At 30.8% G+C, this 14,606-nt stretch overlaps 1 protein-coding gene and 1 long non-coding RNA gene across 4 annotated transcripts; both read right to left on the minus strand.

Annotated features, from left to right (window-relative positions):
* Positions 1-6,896: 6,896 nt before the first annotated feature.
* On the minus strand, positions 6,897-8,498 carry LOC140817376 (uncharacterized). 3 transcript variants are annotated; one of them, XR_012114755.1, is made up of 4 exons: positions 8,229-8,498; positions 8,056-8,138; positions 7,510-7,869; positions 6,897-7,469 (listed from the first exon to the last, which is right to left on the minus strand). It is a non-coding gene; the product is annotated as an uncharacterized lncRNA (long non-coding RNA). The 3 variants fall into 3 exon arrangements; XR_012114753.1 differs by having other exon boundaries at positions 6,897-7,869; XR_012114754.1 differs by having other exon boundaries at positions 6,897-7,885.
* Positions 8,499-10,252: 1,754 nt separating this feature from the next.
* Positions 10,253-11,828, minus strand: LOC140817387 (tetraspanin-6-like). The gene is made up of 3 exons (XM_073177043.1): positions 11,193-11,828; positions 10,509-10,822; positions 10,253-10,354 (listed from the first exon to the last, which is right to left on the minus strand). Exons 1-3 carry the CDS (start codon positions 11,682-11,684, stop codon positions 10,315-10,317), a joined length of 846 nt encoding a protein of 281 aa, XP_073033144.1. The 5' UTR covers positions 11,685-11,828; the 3' UTR covers positions 10,253-10,314.
* Positions 11,829-14,606: the final 2,778 nt, after the last annotated feature.

Consider the following 14,606-nt stretch of genomic DNA (forward strand, 5'->3'; position numbering starts at 1 on the left):
TGATAAATCTCAGGACTTGCATTAAAAAAAACAATTTAATATTATTGACAGGAGAAGAAATAATGAATGGAATGTGTAGTTTATCAATTTAGGATGAGGGTTTAATTGTAATTTAATAATTAATTAATAATTACATGTAAGCCTCTATGTAACCCATTATGTACACATAACATTACCCTTGTCTTAAATTGTTTTCAGACGTGGAACTCGACTTCGTTGTATTTCTATGCACAATTGAAAATTTTCAAGTTAACTTAATAATTTACAAATTGTATTGATATTCTCGTACAGGGGCGGAGCCACCCTAAGGCTAGGGCTCCAGCCCCACTTTTTTTTTTTTTTGAAAATAATTAGTATTTAAAATTTTAAATTATTTTCAGTCCCATATTAAAAGTAGAATAAATTTATCAATTTTATTTTTTAATTTTTTTAGTCTCATGTTTAAAACCTAAAAATAAAACAACTCTCATAAATCATAATTCATTACTGTATATTGGTTGGTTTATTGTTGTATGTTCTGAAATTATGCAACTTTGAGGTAAGAATTCGACGACTCTAGAATTTTTTTTAATTATTTAGTTGTGATTATTTGAGTTCCAATAATATTGTCTTGTGATGTATATGAATTTTGAAGTTTAAATTTTACCATAAAAATCTATTGTTGCATAATTTTAGAATAATAATAAGTTGGTTGAAATGTATGATGATTGTTAATGAGCAATTATTATTGAACTTGTTTTGTGATTTTTCTATTCTAATAACCGAAAATTGAATTATAAGTATGAAATTTGAAAAATAATTGTTGTTGTAAATTTTTGGGAATATTGAATATTTCTAGTTAAATAACTCAGGGAATGGAGAAAATAAAATATGTCAAGTTATTTTTAAACCAAAAGAGTACATATCAACAAATAACGAGCAAACATCAATTACAAACTCAGGGAATGAAGAAAATAAAAAATGTCAAGTTATATTGGATTTTTTTTATTTAAAACATGATTATTTAAAAAAAATATAAAATTTCGGTTAATTGTATTACTGGCAGAAATAATTGATTTTTCGATTTGATTTGTTAGATATTCATAATAAAGTTTGTTGAAAATAAAGTTCAGTTAATTTGATTTTAGAAAATTCAGTTTGATTTTAATCGAACATATTACTATCTAATACAGGATGGAGCCAGCCCTAGGTACTCATGAATCCTGGCTCTGCCCTTGCTCGTAAGAGTCCGGATTATGGATGACCTGGCATATTAAATGGATAGCTCAAATTATGGTTAATCTGCAGGTTAAGTTCTTCAGAAACCGAGCAGGCGAGTTCTCGGGAAGATCTTATGTCCGGGTTCTCATACAAAGTTCCCGAGAAGATTTTCTCCCCGAGCTACATCGAAAACAACATTTCACTCAAGTGCGGCAGTATGAGTTACCTTATTCTTGGCAATCATTAATGTCAGAACCATAGGGTTAACGTGTCAGAAAAATTGTCAGAAATAGGTTATGAGCAGCCACCTTACCATAATTAGTAGGTGGACATTGAAAACAAGGTAATCATGAGATTTTCTTCTTATAATAGCAGGTATGTATTTCACTTGAAGGATTCTGGGACTTTTGAACATCAACGTATATTACATATACAGATTTTCTCCTTCAACCTGCTGACTTAAGCATCGGAGTGGTCACGCCGGACACCCTTCCGACGCCTATTTACGAATTCATTCCCTTGTTTGCAGGTTACATTTGAATCCATTTCCCCGCTCATTTTCCCCTTCATCCGATTCAGTTGATAGTCCGACCCAGCTCACCCTATCTACAAAGATCGCATCACTCGTCAATCAAGTAAATCATATTGAGCAAACACAGTGAATTTAACTCAAATAAAAAAATGTTAGTAAGATAAATCGAATCTATAACCGTCATTAACTTAATAAGATACACGTATAGGTTTCATATTTATGGTTTTGGTATTATCATATCTTTCAAAAATCAGTTAGGAAGGTGAGACGACTCAATCGATAGTGAAATTGTTTAATATGATTAATCGATTTAACAATAGCTAAATGCAAGTTTCAAATCAAAATCAGCGTTCAGAACTAATCAACTAAGCAAAAGTTGATAAAATGTAAATTTCAAATCAAAGTCATTCTCGAAGCATAATCACAATGGTCAATTTTCTATTATTCGTCACATTTAATGGTGATTTGATGATAATAATGCCCACTTCCCCATTAAATTATTGAGAAAGAAGAAGATGTGGGAACAAACCTTAGCCAATTGTTTTAATGCTTTATTCCATTAGAATTAATGCTAATTTTTTTGATTAATTTTGTTGTCTTGCTATTTTCAAGAGTAATCACATCCAACCACTTGCGTCTTCTAATTTTCGTTTTTCTTTGCTGCTGCTATTGTCCTCTACTTTAGACCATCCAAATAATCGTATATAGAATGATAATAATGAAAAAAATACAAATTTATGAAAAAAAATATTATTTTAATATAAATAATATTATTTTTCATTATAAATATAGATCGGGTCGATCTTTTCATATATACAGACCATTTTAAATGTTTTAGTTACAATAAAATAGTCATACCCCGAGTTAGCGCATTTATATAATGAGTGAGTCTCATGTGAGATCGTCTCACGGATCTTAATATGTGAGATGTGTCAACCCTACAATATTCACAATAAAAAGTAATAGTTCTAGGCATAAAAAATAATATTTTTTCATTGATAACCCAAATAAGATATCTGTCTCATAAATATGACCCGTGAAACCGTCTCACAGAAGTTTTTATCATCTATAATAATTCGAATTTGTTTGTGGTTTAATTGAGAGCCATGGGATAAACTTTGGCTTTATCTTTGATTAGACAAAAGCTTATCCTTTTGAACACGTTTACTTATTGTGAGCACTTTCAGACTTTATATTCTCCACTCAATTATAAGGATAAATAATACGATGCTTATTGAAATATTTGAATAAGACGTGGAACAATATTGATTAAATAATTATTACGAAAAATTTTGTGAGACTGTTTCACAGATGAATTTTTGTGAAACGAGTCTTCGATCTGGCACAATGCATGAAAAATATTTTTTTTCTTACGTCAAAATATTACTTTTCATGATAAACATAGACTGAGTTGATCAGTATCATGAATATAGATTTGTGGGTTCGTCTCATAAAATATATATTTGATAATAAATATTTAATTGATTGATTAAATTTGGAATAAGATGATTTATCATTTTTTATATTTAATTAATAATATGAATATATAAATAAATCAATAAAAATATTGTAAGTTTAATGTAATGTGAGATAATTAATTAATAATTTGATTGACTTGAGATACATAATCATTACACGAAACTAAACATTTAATCGAATCTGATTATCAATATATCGATTGTCGACCAAACGCAACAACTTTATATGAATAATTAAGATTAAGATATATTTGTTGGGTCAACTTTAAAAAAGAGTTTTTAATAGGACAATCGCTCACACCGACGATGATTATGACTTTACATGTATAATTTTGGTTTAATCAACAAATGTCCATTAAATCATTGAGAAGATTAAGAGAAAAAGAAATAATTAATAAAGCAAAAGGATCAATAATTCATCGAAAGAATACATAATTATTAAAACAACAGAGATCGGTGTGGTCCAACCAACTATATATTTGAAGTATGATACAACTTATTTAATTATCTGAATTTAAAATAAAAATATAAAACTTAATTGATGGGACATATCACATAAAACATAAGCAATTAGATATTATCTACAATTTTTTATTTGGCCAAATTTCACATAGAAAATAAGGTCAATATATACAAATCTATAACGGGTCAAATCATGGATGGGGATACCTAAACGAAAGAGTATGTCTAGTTTGAGACGTTTTTACGAATATTTATATGTAAGACGAGTCAACCTACAAATATTCACAATAAAAAGTAATACTTTTAGCATAAAAAGTAATATTTTTTCATGAATAACCCAAATAAGATATTTGTCTCACAAAATACGATCAGTGAGACCGGTTTACACAAGTTTTTGCTGGATAGAGATTGAAATTGACATTTTAAGTAACTCGCTATCAAATTTTAAATTGGCCCAACAAATCAACAATTGAATGTATAAAGTGATTTTTCTCCTAGAAGTAAAGTTTTGGCAAATAAGTGAATATTTAGAGTAATTTTGAACTAAACATAAATATTAAAGAGAAAAGTATTCATAATAATTTTCATGTATTTATCAAAATATTTAAATCATCATGAAATCGGGTTTTGGATTTAGATTAAATTAAGTAGAAGCAAAAAACAAAATTTGATTGAAGCATAAAAACTAAGTGGGGTGTATTCAATTCAGAGTTTTGATGACTTTTAAAGACTTTTTAAAATGATAGACTTTTATGGATTTGATAAATTTTTATTGACTTTTATGGAATCTCACAGATTTATAAACAGATTTATGTGGATTTATGTAGACTTTTTTGCAAGATTTTTATAGACTTTTGTAGATTTTTTTTTATAGAATTTTATAAATTTTGTACTTAACTATAACATGTGATTTTTTATTAATTTCTTTGAACCAATAATTAAATTAATTGACATATATAACATATTCAATTTGAAATTATTTTTAATATTTATATTAATAAATAAATTTACTTATTTAAAAGGTAAATCGTTTAATCCTTACATGTATATATATGTGGGTTTATATGTATGTTTGTAAATTTTTTAAAATACATCAATTGATTAACATGTAATCTTATTTTTAAATTGATAATATAAATGTAAAAATAATATTATTATTGTGTGAATATAATTTTGTATAAAAATATCATAGCTTACATATTAATTAAAAATACGAAAATGAATTTAAAAAATCATTGTTGTTACGAAACTATTCAATTATTAAGAATTAAACAACATTTTTTTGATCATCTTTTATTATTATTGAATATTACATTAATTTGTATAAATCATAAATTAAAAATCACAAAATCAATTATATAATTCAAAATTTCTACGTGTTATTAAAATAAAAAATTATTAAATAAACAATCAGCCAAAAAATGAAAAATTTGAAAAAGAAAGATGAACATATATATAGAGATACACTTCGAAAATTTGAGAGAGTAATAGAAATAAATGAGAGGAGAGAAGATATGAAGATATGTGATGTGAAGCGACAGAGGGAGAGTTAGAAGTTTTAAAAATCCATTCAAATCTTTGGGGTGAACCAAATACAATTTTTTACAATTTATAGTTGTACCTTAGGCTTTAATGTTTGTATGTCAATGAATTCCATTGAGTTATTAAAAGTCTATGGAAAATTTGAATACCTGTAGACTTTTATAGAGTTTATAAAAGTCAATGTTGAATATCACTTGACTTTTTAAAACTCCATGAAAGTCTATTTTAAATACCACAAGACTTCTATAGAGTATGCAAAAGTCTTGATTGAATACCTCTAGATTTTTAAAATCTACAAAAGTCATTAAAAGTCAATAAATTTCCCACGTTGAATACAACCCCCTAATTTTATTTTTTGTTGAATATTTTAAAAAACTATCATTTTTTGTTATATGTAAATAAACGTAAAACAACAAAAAGTTTATCACCGTGAACAAAATATATAAAAATATTGTAAAGTTCTAATTTTCCAAAATTTTACCTATCTTACCCAACCAAAAAAATATTTATATTATATTATATAATTTAATTTATTATAAATGTTCTGATTTGTAACAAAATTGTGTTTTTAACATGTTTAAATATATATACTGTGAGTTTTTTCCCGAATAAATAAAATACATTCATGCTTATAGCAACTTTTTTTAAGAATTAATTGTTTATTGCACAAAGAAAGTGAATAATATATTTTTAGAAGCTATAATTCTAATATTTTTAGAACTTAAAACAAAGAGTAGATCTCTTGTGAAACGGTTTCACAAATCTTTATCTGTGAAACGGGTCAACCCTATCGATATTCACAATAAAAAGTAATATTTTTTCATGAATGACCCAAATAAGATATCCGTCTCACAAAATACGACTCGTGAAACCGTCTCACACAAGTTTTTGTTTAAAACAAATTAGATGAAACAAACATTTATAATTAATTAATGTTTCACCATTCACACCAAACCGTATCTTTATTTGTTTGATGATAAAATATAAAGGTAAAAACTTGTGAGAGACGGTCTCACGGGTCGTATTTGTGAGACAGATCTCTTATCTGGGTCATCCATTAAAAAGTATTACTTTTTATGCTAAGAGTATTACTTTTTATTGTGAATATGAGTAGGGTTGATCCGCCTCACAGATTAGTATCCGTGAGACGGTCTCACATTAGATCCACTCTAAAATAAATCCGGATCGGTAAAATAATTTGTCCCTTTAAATTTTGGCAAAAACTTATGTGAGACGATCTCACGTGTCATATTTGTGAGACGGATCTCTTATTTGGGTCATCCATGAAAAATATTACTTTTATGCTAAAAGTATTACTTTTTATTGTGAATATGAGTATGGTTGACCGGTATCACGGATTAAGATCCGTGAGACGGTCTCACATAAGACCTACTCTTAAATTTTTAACAACATATATTGAATGTAAAGAAATAATAGATCAAATAGCTGGCAAATTATTATTTTAGTATTTATCAATATTCTCTGATAAACGAGGTTAAATTCGGAGAACATTAATGTCTATTATAGGACAATGAATCAATTAGGACACGAGCCCCCTCTATTCGACAACCTAAACAGTACAGGCTCAAAGAAACAGAAGATTTGGACAAAAATTTGAATTTGAAAACAGGTTGAGAAAATAATATCCACTCTGTATCATTAAATCGTTTTTACAAGCATGTCTAACGCCAGAATTGAATAAAGCAGCAAATAAAACTTTCTCAGCTACATAATATACTCAACAATATTAGGGGGGAAGCATAGAATTCGACGTGCCAGTGGATGGGCTAAGCAATGCCGACCAGTAGCCATTATTTGAGGGGATTCTATGCCTTGACACTGAAAAACTCGCATAATTATCCTGTCGAGGAGAGAAATCGAAACGTGACGCATTGAATCAAAGAAAGTAAGAAACTTGCATAATTTCTTGCTATTGAACAAGTGTCCCTAGCTACGTAGGCCCGCATGAAACTTGCATACTATTCTCATGTTAATTATTTCTCCATTTGATATTCCACACTGAAAATGTATTGGGGAATCACAGACAGAAACTTAGAAAAGATGACAGGTATAACCTATACATATGGTCCTTTGAAAAAAACACCCTACACTTGTATGCCACCAGATCGGTTGGTTTTTGTCCCAATTCGACCAGATTCATCCATGTAGAACTAAATCATCATTATGCTCACTGCAGTCATGAAAGTAGCTGGTAGAGTTTCAACAAAAGATGATTAAACTTGGGACAAAAATGTCTCTTCGCTATATTAATTATTATACAACACACTTGCAAACTATCAGCCGGTCATCAAATAAAGGATACACTAAATCATAAACATGCATGATTTGCACCTGCAATTCCACTGCCAAACTCGAAGCCCTTCGTTGCAGGTTGTGACAAAACAGCTTTGCCCAACTCTGCTTCGAGTTTGTCAAAGACCGGAGAACAAATCCCCTGGGTGCTCAGATGCATTTTGGAGAATTCTTAAAATCAACAATGAACCAAACGACAAGTATTGCAGTAAATCACGCAACACATTCCAGAGTTGCTTGAGACATTCCGAGCAATGCTGGTGACAACGTCTCGATAGAATCACCTCTCATAACTCTAACGGCATCAATAGCAGCATCTCAGCATACTCCGGATTTGGGCACCTTACAATGTTACTCTCTATCAGCCAGAATGATAAGAAACATTACTATACCAAAATGGCATAAAAGATGACCACATGAAATTAGAGGAAAAAAGTATGAACAAGATTTATAAACGAAACACACTGTGCAAGAGTTTCTCCGATATCATTTACGATACGTAGAGGAAAAGTAGATAAATTCATATACCTGATCGAGTGTCACGGTGTCATGATCAACTAAATCTTCAGGAAGCACAACTTTGTGCACTTGTGAAACGTAAGCAATAATCTCTAAGAAAAATTATCAGAATAGAAATGGTAAAGGTGAACAAAATAAAAATATAGTAGCATTATAAATAAGCATGTGAACACGAGACTTACTTCAGTTCCTGCACAGAGTTTTAAAATCTTCTTCGCGAAAGCTCCAGCAGAAAGAAGAACATAGAGTTCAAGGTATCCTAGTGAAGAACAATCAATCAAAAGTTCCTGAAGATATTATGCATGTGTCAGTCTCTTTTCTAGGAGTAGTTATTCTGCTACTTAGCTATTTAGCTTCCCCACTTTTCGTATTTTGGTTTGTATTTTTATGTGCATGTTTTTCAATAAAATTAGAAAAAAAGTTCGATTCTATGGTTTCGAATCTTTTGATGTCTTCCGTCGCCGGCTTCTTGGTGACTTGGGTGGTTTATTCCGTGTATGTAAATCCATTTGTGCCTGCTGGTTTTACTTATGATTTGGATCCTCTACTGTGTTGAAAGCACAGCACTTGATACTGTGCACTTTTTACACGAGATGATCACATGATCATCTCGTTTAATCTGACAACTTTTTAAAATTTATCTCATATGGTGTGATGTCCACAAGATGATTACGTGATCATCTCGTGTAAAAAATACACTGCACCAATATCTTTTGTATGTAACATGCCGCCACCCTTTACAAAAATTGGCAAGATTCAAGATTACAAGTATGTAATATCTTTTGTCAATTTTTTCCAATCCTTCTTTTGAACCCCTTTCGTTCTCAATTAAAGCTCTTTTTTCTCTTCTTTTTTTCTTAACTGTGGCGAAAAAGAACGTTATATATTGCTTGAGAAAAAGAAGTTTGAGATGATTGCTACTAATTTTTTATGTTTCATTTTTTTTTGGAATTATGATCTTATTATTGGTTACATAGGGGAAAATTAAGATTTTGGTGCTGTAAGTTCACTTATTTAGTTATTTTTATTTTAATAGTCATGTAACTTATCATAGTTTAGATTTCACCTCGTAATTTTAACTTCTTTTTTTTGTGTTTTGGTTTTTTCCTCCAAAATCACTAAATTCAACAAACATTATTTATTTGACCGTTATACTCTCCAATGTCTCATGCGGCCATAGTAAAACATATATTAGAATTTACTTAAGCAAAATAAAAAAATTTCTCGCATTTTGAAATATATATTTGGCGTTGTTTTGGTTTATTTTTTCATTTTATCTTTACTCAGATGGATTATAATATGTGTAACATAGAATTTATTTATATCTTATGAGTAGTTAATTGATGTCAAATAAGCAATATTCGACTAATTTAGTTATTTCGGACAAAAAAAAGACCAAAACCAAAAAACAATCAAGTTATTGAATGAAAATCAAATACTAACACGTTACTTTACTAAAATTTAAAAAAAAAAATACATCGACTTACGAAATTAAATCCTAATTTTCTTCCTTACCCAACGTCCTGAATTATAAAAGTAATTAATGGCACTAATCGGAAACACAATTGCGAGCATCATATAATTAATTTGGTTATACAAATTTATGTTTCATGAAAATCAATATTTTCTATAAACATCAGAGATTATGTTTTTAACTCTCATTTCAAAAAGATAAAAGAAAATGAAGAAAATTAAAATCAGTTCATTGAAGAAATCACAATGAAATCCATTTGTTTGGCAATAACTTTCTTGGTCGTGATTTCTTGCCCAAGCTTCGGATATGGAAGCACAGTCGTCCTTACATGTGATGAAGCTCAGTGTGGATGCAGAAACATGCAAGGAGGCTTACAAACAATATTTGATAAAATCTCGTTGTATAGATCTGCCTTTTAATTTAGGGAGAATATACGACTATGTGCACAATCCTACCAAAACGAAAGGAAGTCGGGTCGCGAGCTTTACGAGCCTGACTGTTTAAATTCTGATATTGATCAGGTCGATATATATTATTGGAAGTTTGTGAACCGGTTAATTTGTCAAATACATGACTATGAGGATTGTACTTAATATAAGGTAAAAGATCTAAAAAAATAAATTTAAATATTTCTACAGTTTTGAAAAATGAAAAGCTGGACATGATCTATCTATCATATAAAAGCAAAGATTGCAAAAACATATTAGAAATATTTGGCCTTTGTTTTTGGGATGCATATATATATACTACAAAAGAAAGCAAGGAAAATATATTATATTTAGTTGTCGCTTTAGCTAATAAAGTTGGTTCCTTCTGTCATCCAACCATCTCCACCTACAAAACACAGCCACAACGTGTCACTTTAATTCAAAATTTTGAATTGATGGGATTTATTTTTGTGAAACTAAATTTCTGCAAAAACAATTTTGGAGTAAATATTTTAAACCAAATATGATTGTAAAAAGTATTTCCCACATTTTTGACTTACCAATGGAAATCCCATCTAGGTTGCACTTTGGACATGCGATTATGGCCGTAAGGGTAGTCGGTCTCCGCCCTCTTCGCGTTCTGAAAGGCGCAACATCCTATGGAGTAGATCCCGATTAGGAAAAGAAGCATCACGATGCTCAACACCGCGAGTTTGTGCCAATCCCTACGCACGTTTTCGAGCACGCCGGCCTTGCACGAGTCACACTCGTAGCAAAGCACGTTCGGGGCGTTGTTCCATCTGTAGCAATCTGCGTCCTGGGCTGTCGTTGTGGCTGTATAGTCGCATGATGTTGGTGGCTTGCAACAGCCAGACTGCAATTGTTCGTAAGCTAAATGTATGAACTATTTCCTTGGTTTCATGGGAATTATACATGTAATCTGGAATACATATTAATTATATAAACATGGTTTGTGGAGAGAGTTAAAATAGCTTTGTTTGGAATAATAAATTGAGCAAAGCGTTTGATACTAATTTGAAGAATCACAAATGAACATAGACTTACTCAGATTAAATAACATTTAAGACATTATTTATTATTATTTTCTTCCAAGCAGATCAAGAAATCTTTAATTTAAAACTGTTTTTTTTTAAACAAAAGATGTTTAAAACTTATAATTACCCAGAATTAAAACAATCCAACCTACTAACTAAAAGGCACAAAAAGACAAATGGTGTTATTACCTGAACTGGAGACATGTCTTTAGTCAAATAATCATAAGGAGTCCACGAAACAACCTGACCGCAAGTCTTGGACCCCAAAATACAGCTCCTAACAGTCATCCAATACCTCGGATCCTCGATCCTTTTCCTTAACCATCCCGAATACTTGTCCAGATGATACTCCTGATATGTCCTCCCAGGCACTTCAATACCACCTCCCGGGCTCGTGACGACGAATCCGAATATCGTTAATCCCATCAAAGTTGCTATGATCAGCAGCATGATAGCCAAATAAACCCAAAGTGCCCACGCAACATGGAAGCATGCACCTATGAATCCTGCCAATGATATTATCAGGACTACGAAGCCCACCACTAGAAGGGGTGTTTGGAGAAAGTTTTCACAGGTCGTGCTGCTTCTCGCCATCCATAACCCGGCCCCGATTATCGGTATCGAAGCTAAGAGGGTGAAGAGGTTGAGAAATCCTATCAATGTGTTGCTGAATCTGTACATGGGGTTGTATGCTTTGTTTCTCTGTGTTTTAGTGGGTGGTTTTCGAGTTCTGGTTCTTGTATGATTTGCTTGCTTTACTAGCTTTATCTTTAATAATCATGGCTTTATCACAGCGCGGAGGGTAGAGCCGTAGAGGTGATATATATTTTGCAAATTTTAAAGAGTTTCGATTATTTTTTATATGCATTGGAATCGTTTGTATATATATATATATATAGAGATCATAAAATCATATTTGCACCATGAATTCTCCTTTTTTAAATAAAAAAATCAACAAAACGATTCTTACTCTTTTTTAAAAAATAATAATAATAATAAAACTTTTTTTTATTCATGCGAAATAACCGATTTAAGAAATTCTTTTGATTAATTGTATTGAATAAATCATGAAATGATCTATAAATATTATATTTTTAGATACAAAAAAAAAGGACACGTTCAAATTAAATTCCTGATGTATTGTATACCAAGCTTTTTCGTTCTACTTTTTATGGCATCGGAGTGAGTGAAAATGGGGTTATTTAATTTAATTTGCTTTATTAATTTATCTTCCTGCATGAGGTGTTGAAATAATGTCACTTAAGCTGGTTTGCTTTATGCTTCTTTTGCTTTATGGATTGCTTTCGATAGAATAATGTACACTGTGATGGCCATCCACACATTGATTGAGACGACAAAAGCGCCCTTAATTGGAGACTAAGGAAACTTTCGTGGGAATTTCTTTGCGAACCAAAAATACAAATTTTCGTAAAAAAAAAAGAAATTAAATATATTAGTTCGGTATAGTTTAAAATTTTTATATTCTGTAAAAAAAAGAAAAGAAAAATCGTTATATAGTACTCTTCTCCTATTAACAATTAGAGCAACCTTATAATCCAAAAAATCGATTGAGATGAATTAAATTCCGGATGGATTATATTCTTGTTGCTAGCTAGTGGAATAAAAACGTATCGAATTCTCAGTTAAATGTAGCAAGGCAAGCAAGGAACATAGCTAAGGTCAATTATGTATGTCTCAAATATAAAACATATCTATAAAACCGTCTAACGTGAAACATACTCGATGATTTATTATTATCATTTGGAAAGAAATATTGGGTTTCAAACCCAATTATAACAATCCATTCCATCTCAAACATTTTTTTTTCAAAAAAAAGAAAACATATTCTCTATATTGCATGGTTTTTCAATCTCAAGTATAAAGTAATTATTGATATTTCAAATTCAAGTGTGTATATATGTTCCGCATGCAATACATGCACGTGATCTCCTTTTTCAAATGACATAGTATATGTTTTCCTTTCCAAAATAATATTTACAATTCACGTTTTATACACACACGCAAAATTATAAAAATATACATTCTTACAAAAAATTTAAAAATTATTTGACACACAAATAATATATAATGAGTTCCTACATAAACATAACTCTTAACTAATAGAAAAGTTATTATGATATATGTTTCCACTATCGATAGTAACAGAAATTTAATTATTGTAGCATTAATAAAGTTACATCAACTGATTGGTTCAGAAATGCCTAAAAAAAGTTAGAGCAAGCTTTGGACTTGTTAATGGAACTTCATAATTTTTTTGGATATGGCATGAAAAGCCTTTTGCACATGCATATAAGTTTTTCTCCTTCTTCTTCTTCTTCTTCTTCTTCTTCTATATATATATATATTTATTTATTTATTTATTTATGTACATGTGATTTTGATTGATACTTGCACTAACCAAGAAACCTTGAAAGATGATAGGACTCTTGGCTCCCTTGTTGTTTTCAACAATGGCATTAGAAAGTTGAGATATGTAATTACCTAAAACAGAAAAGGTTGAGGGGCAATCCTCTAATTGTGCGGAAACTGAGGGGTGTGGTAGAAATATTTAAGTTTCTATTTACTTGATCAAATATTCATGATCACCCGCGTAACTTTCACCAGCTATGTAAAAAACCTTACAAACCATCTTGTAAGGAATTTATAAGCATCTTTAACTGAAAAAAGCTTGTAATTATAATTATATTAACCCAAGAAATAGATAGTTGGCTTCTGTATGAACCTATCCAAAACAACATAGTAGAGTTTGTAGCAAATTTTTCAAACAATAGAAGATGGTAAACCTTTGTTCCATGCATGTTGACTCGAGTAGAGTGATCACCGCCCATCGCCCCGATCTCCGTTCCTCCGATGCACCATACGCGATGGACGAGCATCCCTGCCTGCCGTTAAGCCACACGACAAGTGGTTTCGAAATTTGAACCAGGCTTCACGCTCGACTCGATGGCATAGCCCTAATACTGTCTGAAATCGACATTTCGGGGAGCCTGAAGAATCCTATCCCTCTCTTGCTCGTGTTTATGGTGTGGGAACCTAATCGAAGCAGCCACGTGATGTAGAAAAAATAGCCACGTATAACAAGTTCGTGCTCGACTCGATTAATTTTAGGCTAATCTGTACCCGTTTAATTTTATAGGACATGGTCACTAGTTCTCGTGGAGTGTAAGGTGATTAAGGAACACCGCATGTGAGTTGCAAGAAACATTTGGACAGAAGATGAGGGGAAGACCATTACTTCATTAATTCGTTGCATGTGAGTACTAATTAATGATGATTTGGCGGACCGAACATTTATATAAATGATATAATATGTAAAAAGTAAAAAAAAATATTTATTTAATTTAATCACCCAAACGAGTGAAATAATACAAATAAGAATTGAATTTTAACCGGATATGAGTAATAAATGACGCAACAACGGAAACCGGGAAATAAAAGCAATTGACCTGACGTCGGCGGCCGAGTTGTCGGTGGACAGAGGAAGGGTATTTCTGGAACAATGAGTGAATAAAATCGCCGAGTGGACTTGAAAACAAATTATATTCGCATTGATAGATACGCTGAGATCCGAAAACACACACG

This window comes from Primulina eburnea, chromosome 16, assembly GCF_022965805.1.
Source record: "Primulina eburnea isolate SZY01 chromosome 16, ASM2296580v1, whole genome shotgun sequence".
NCBI lineage: Eukaryota > Viridiplantae > Streptophyta > Magnoliopsida > Lamiales > Gesneriaceae > Primulina > Primulina eburnea.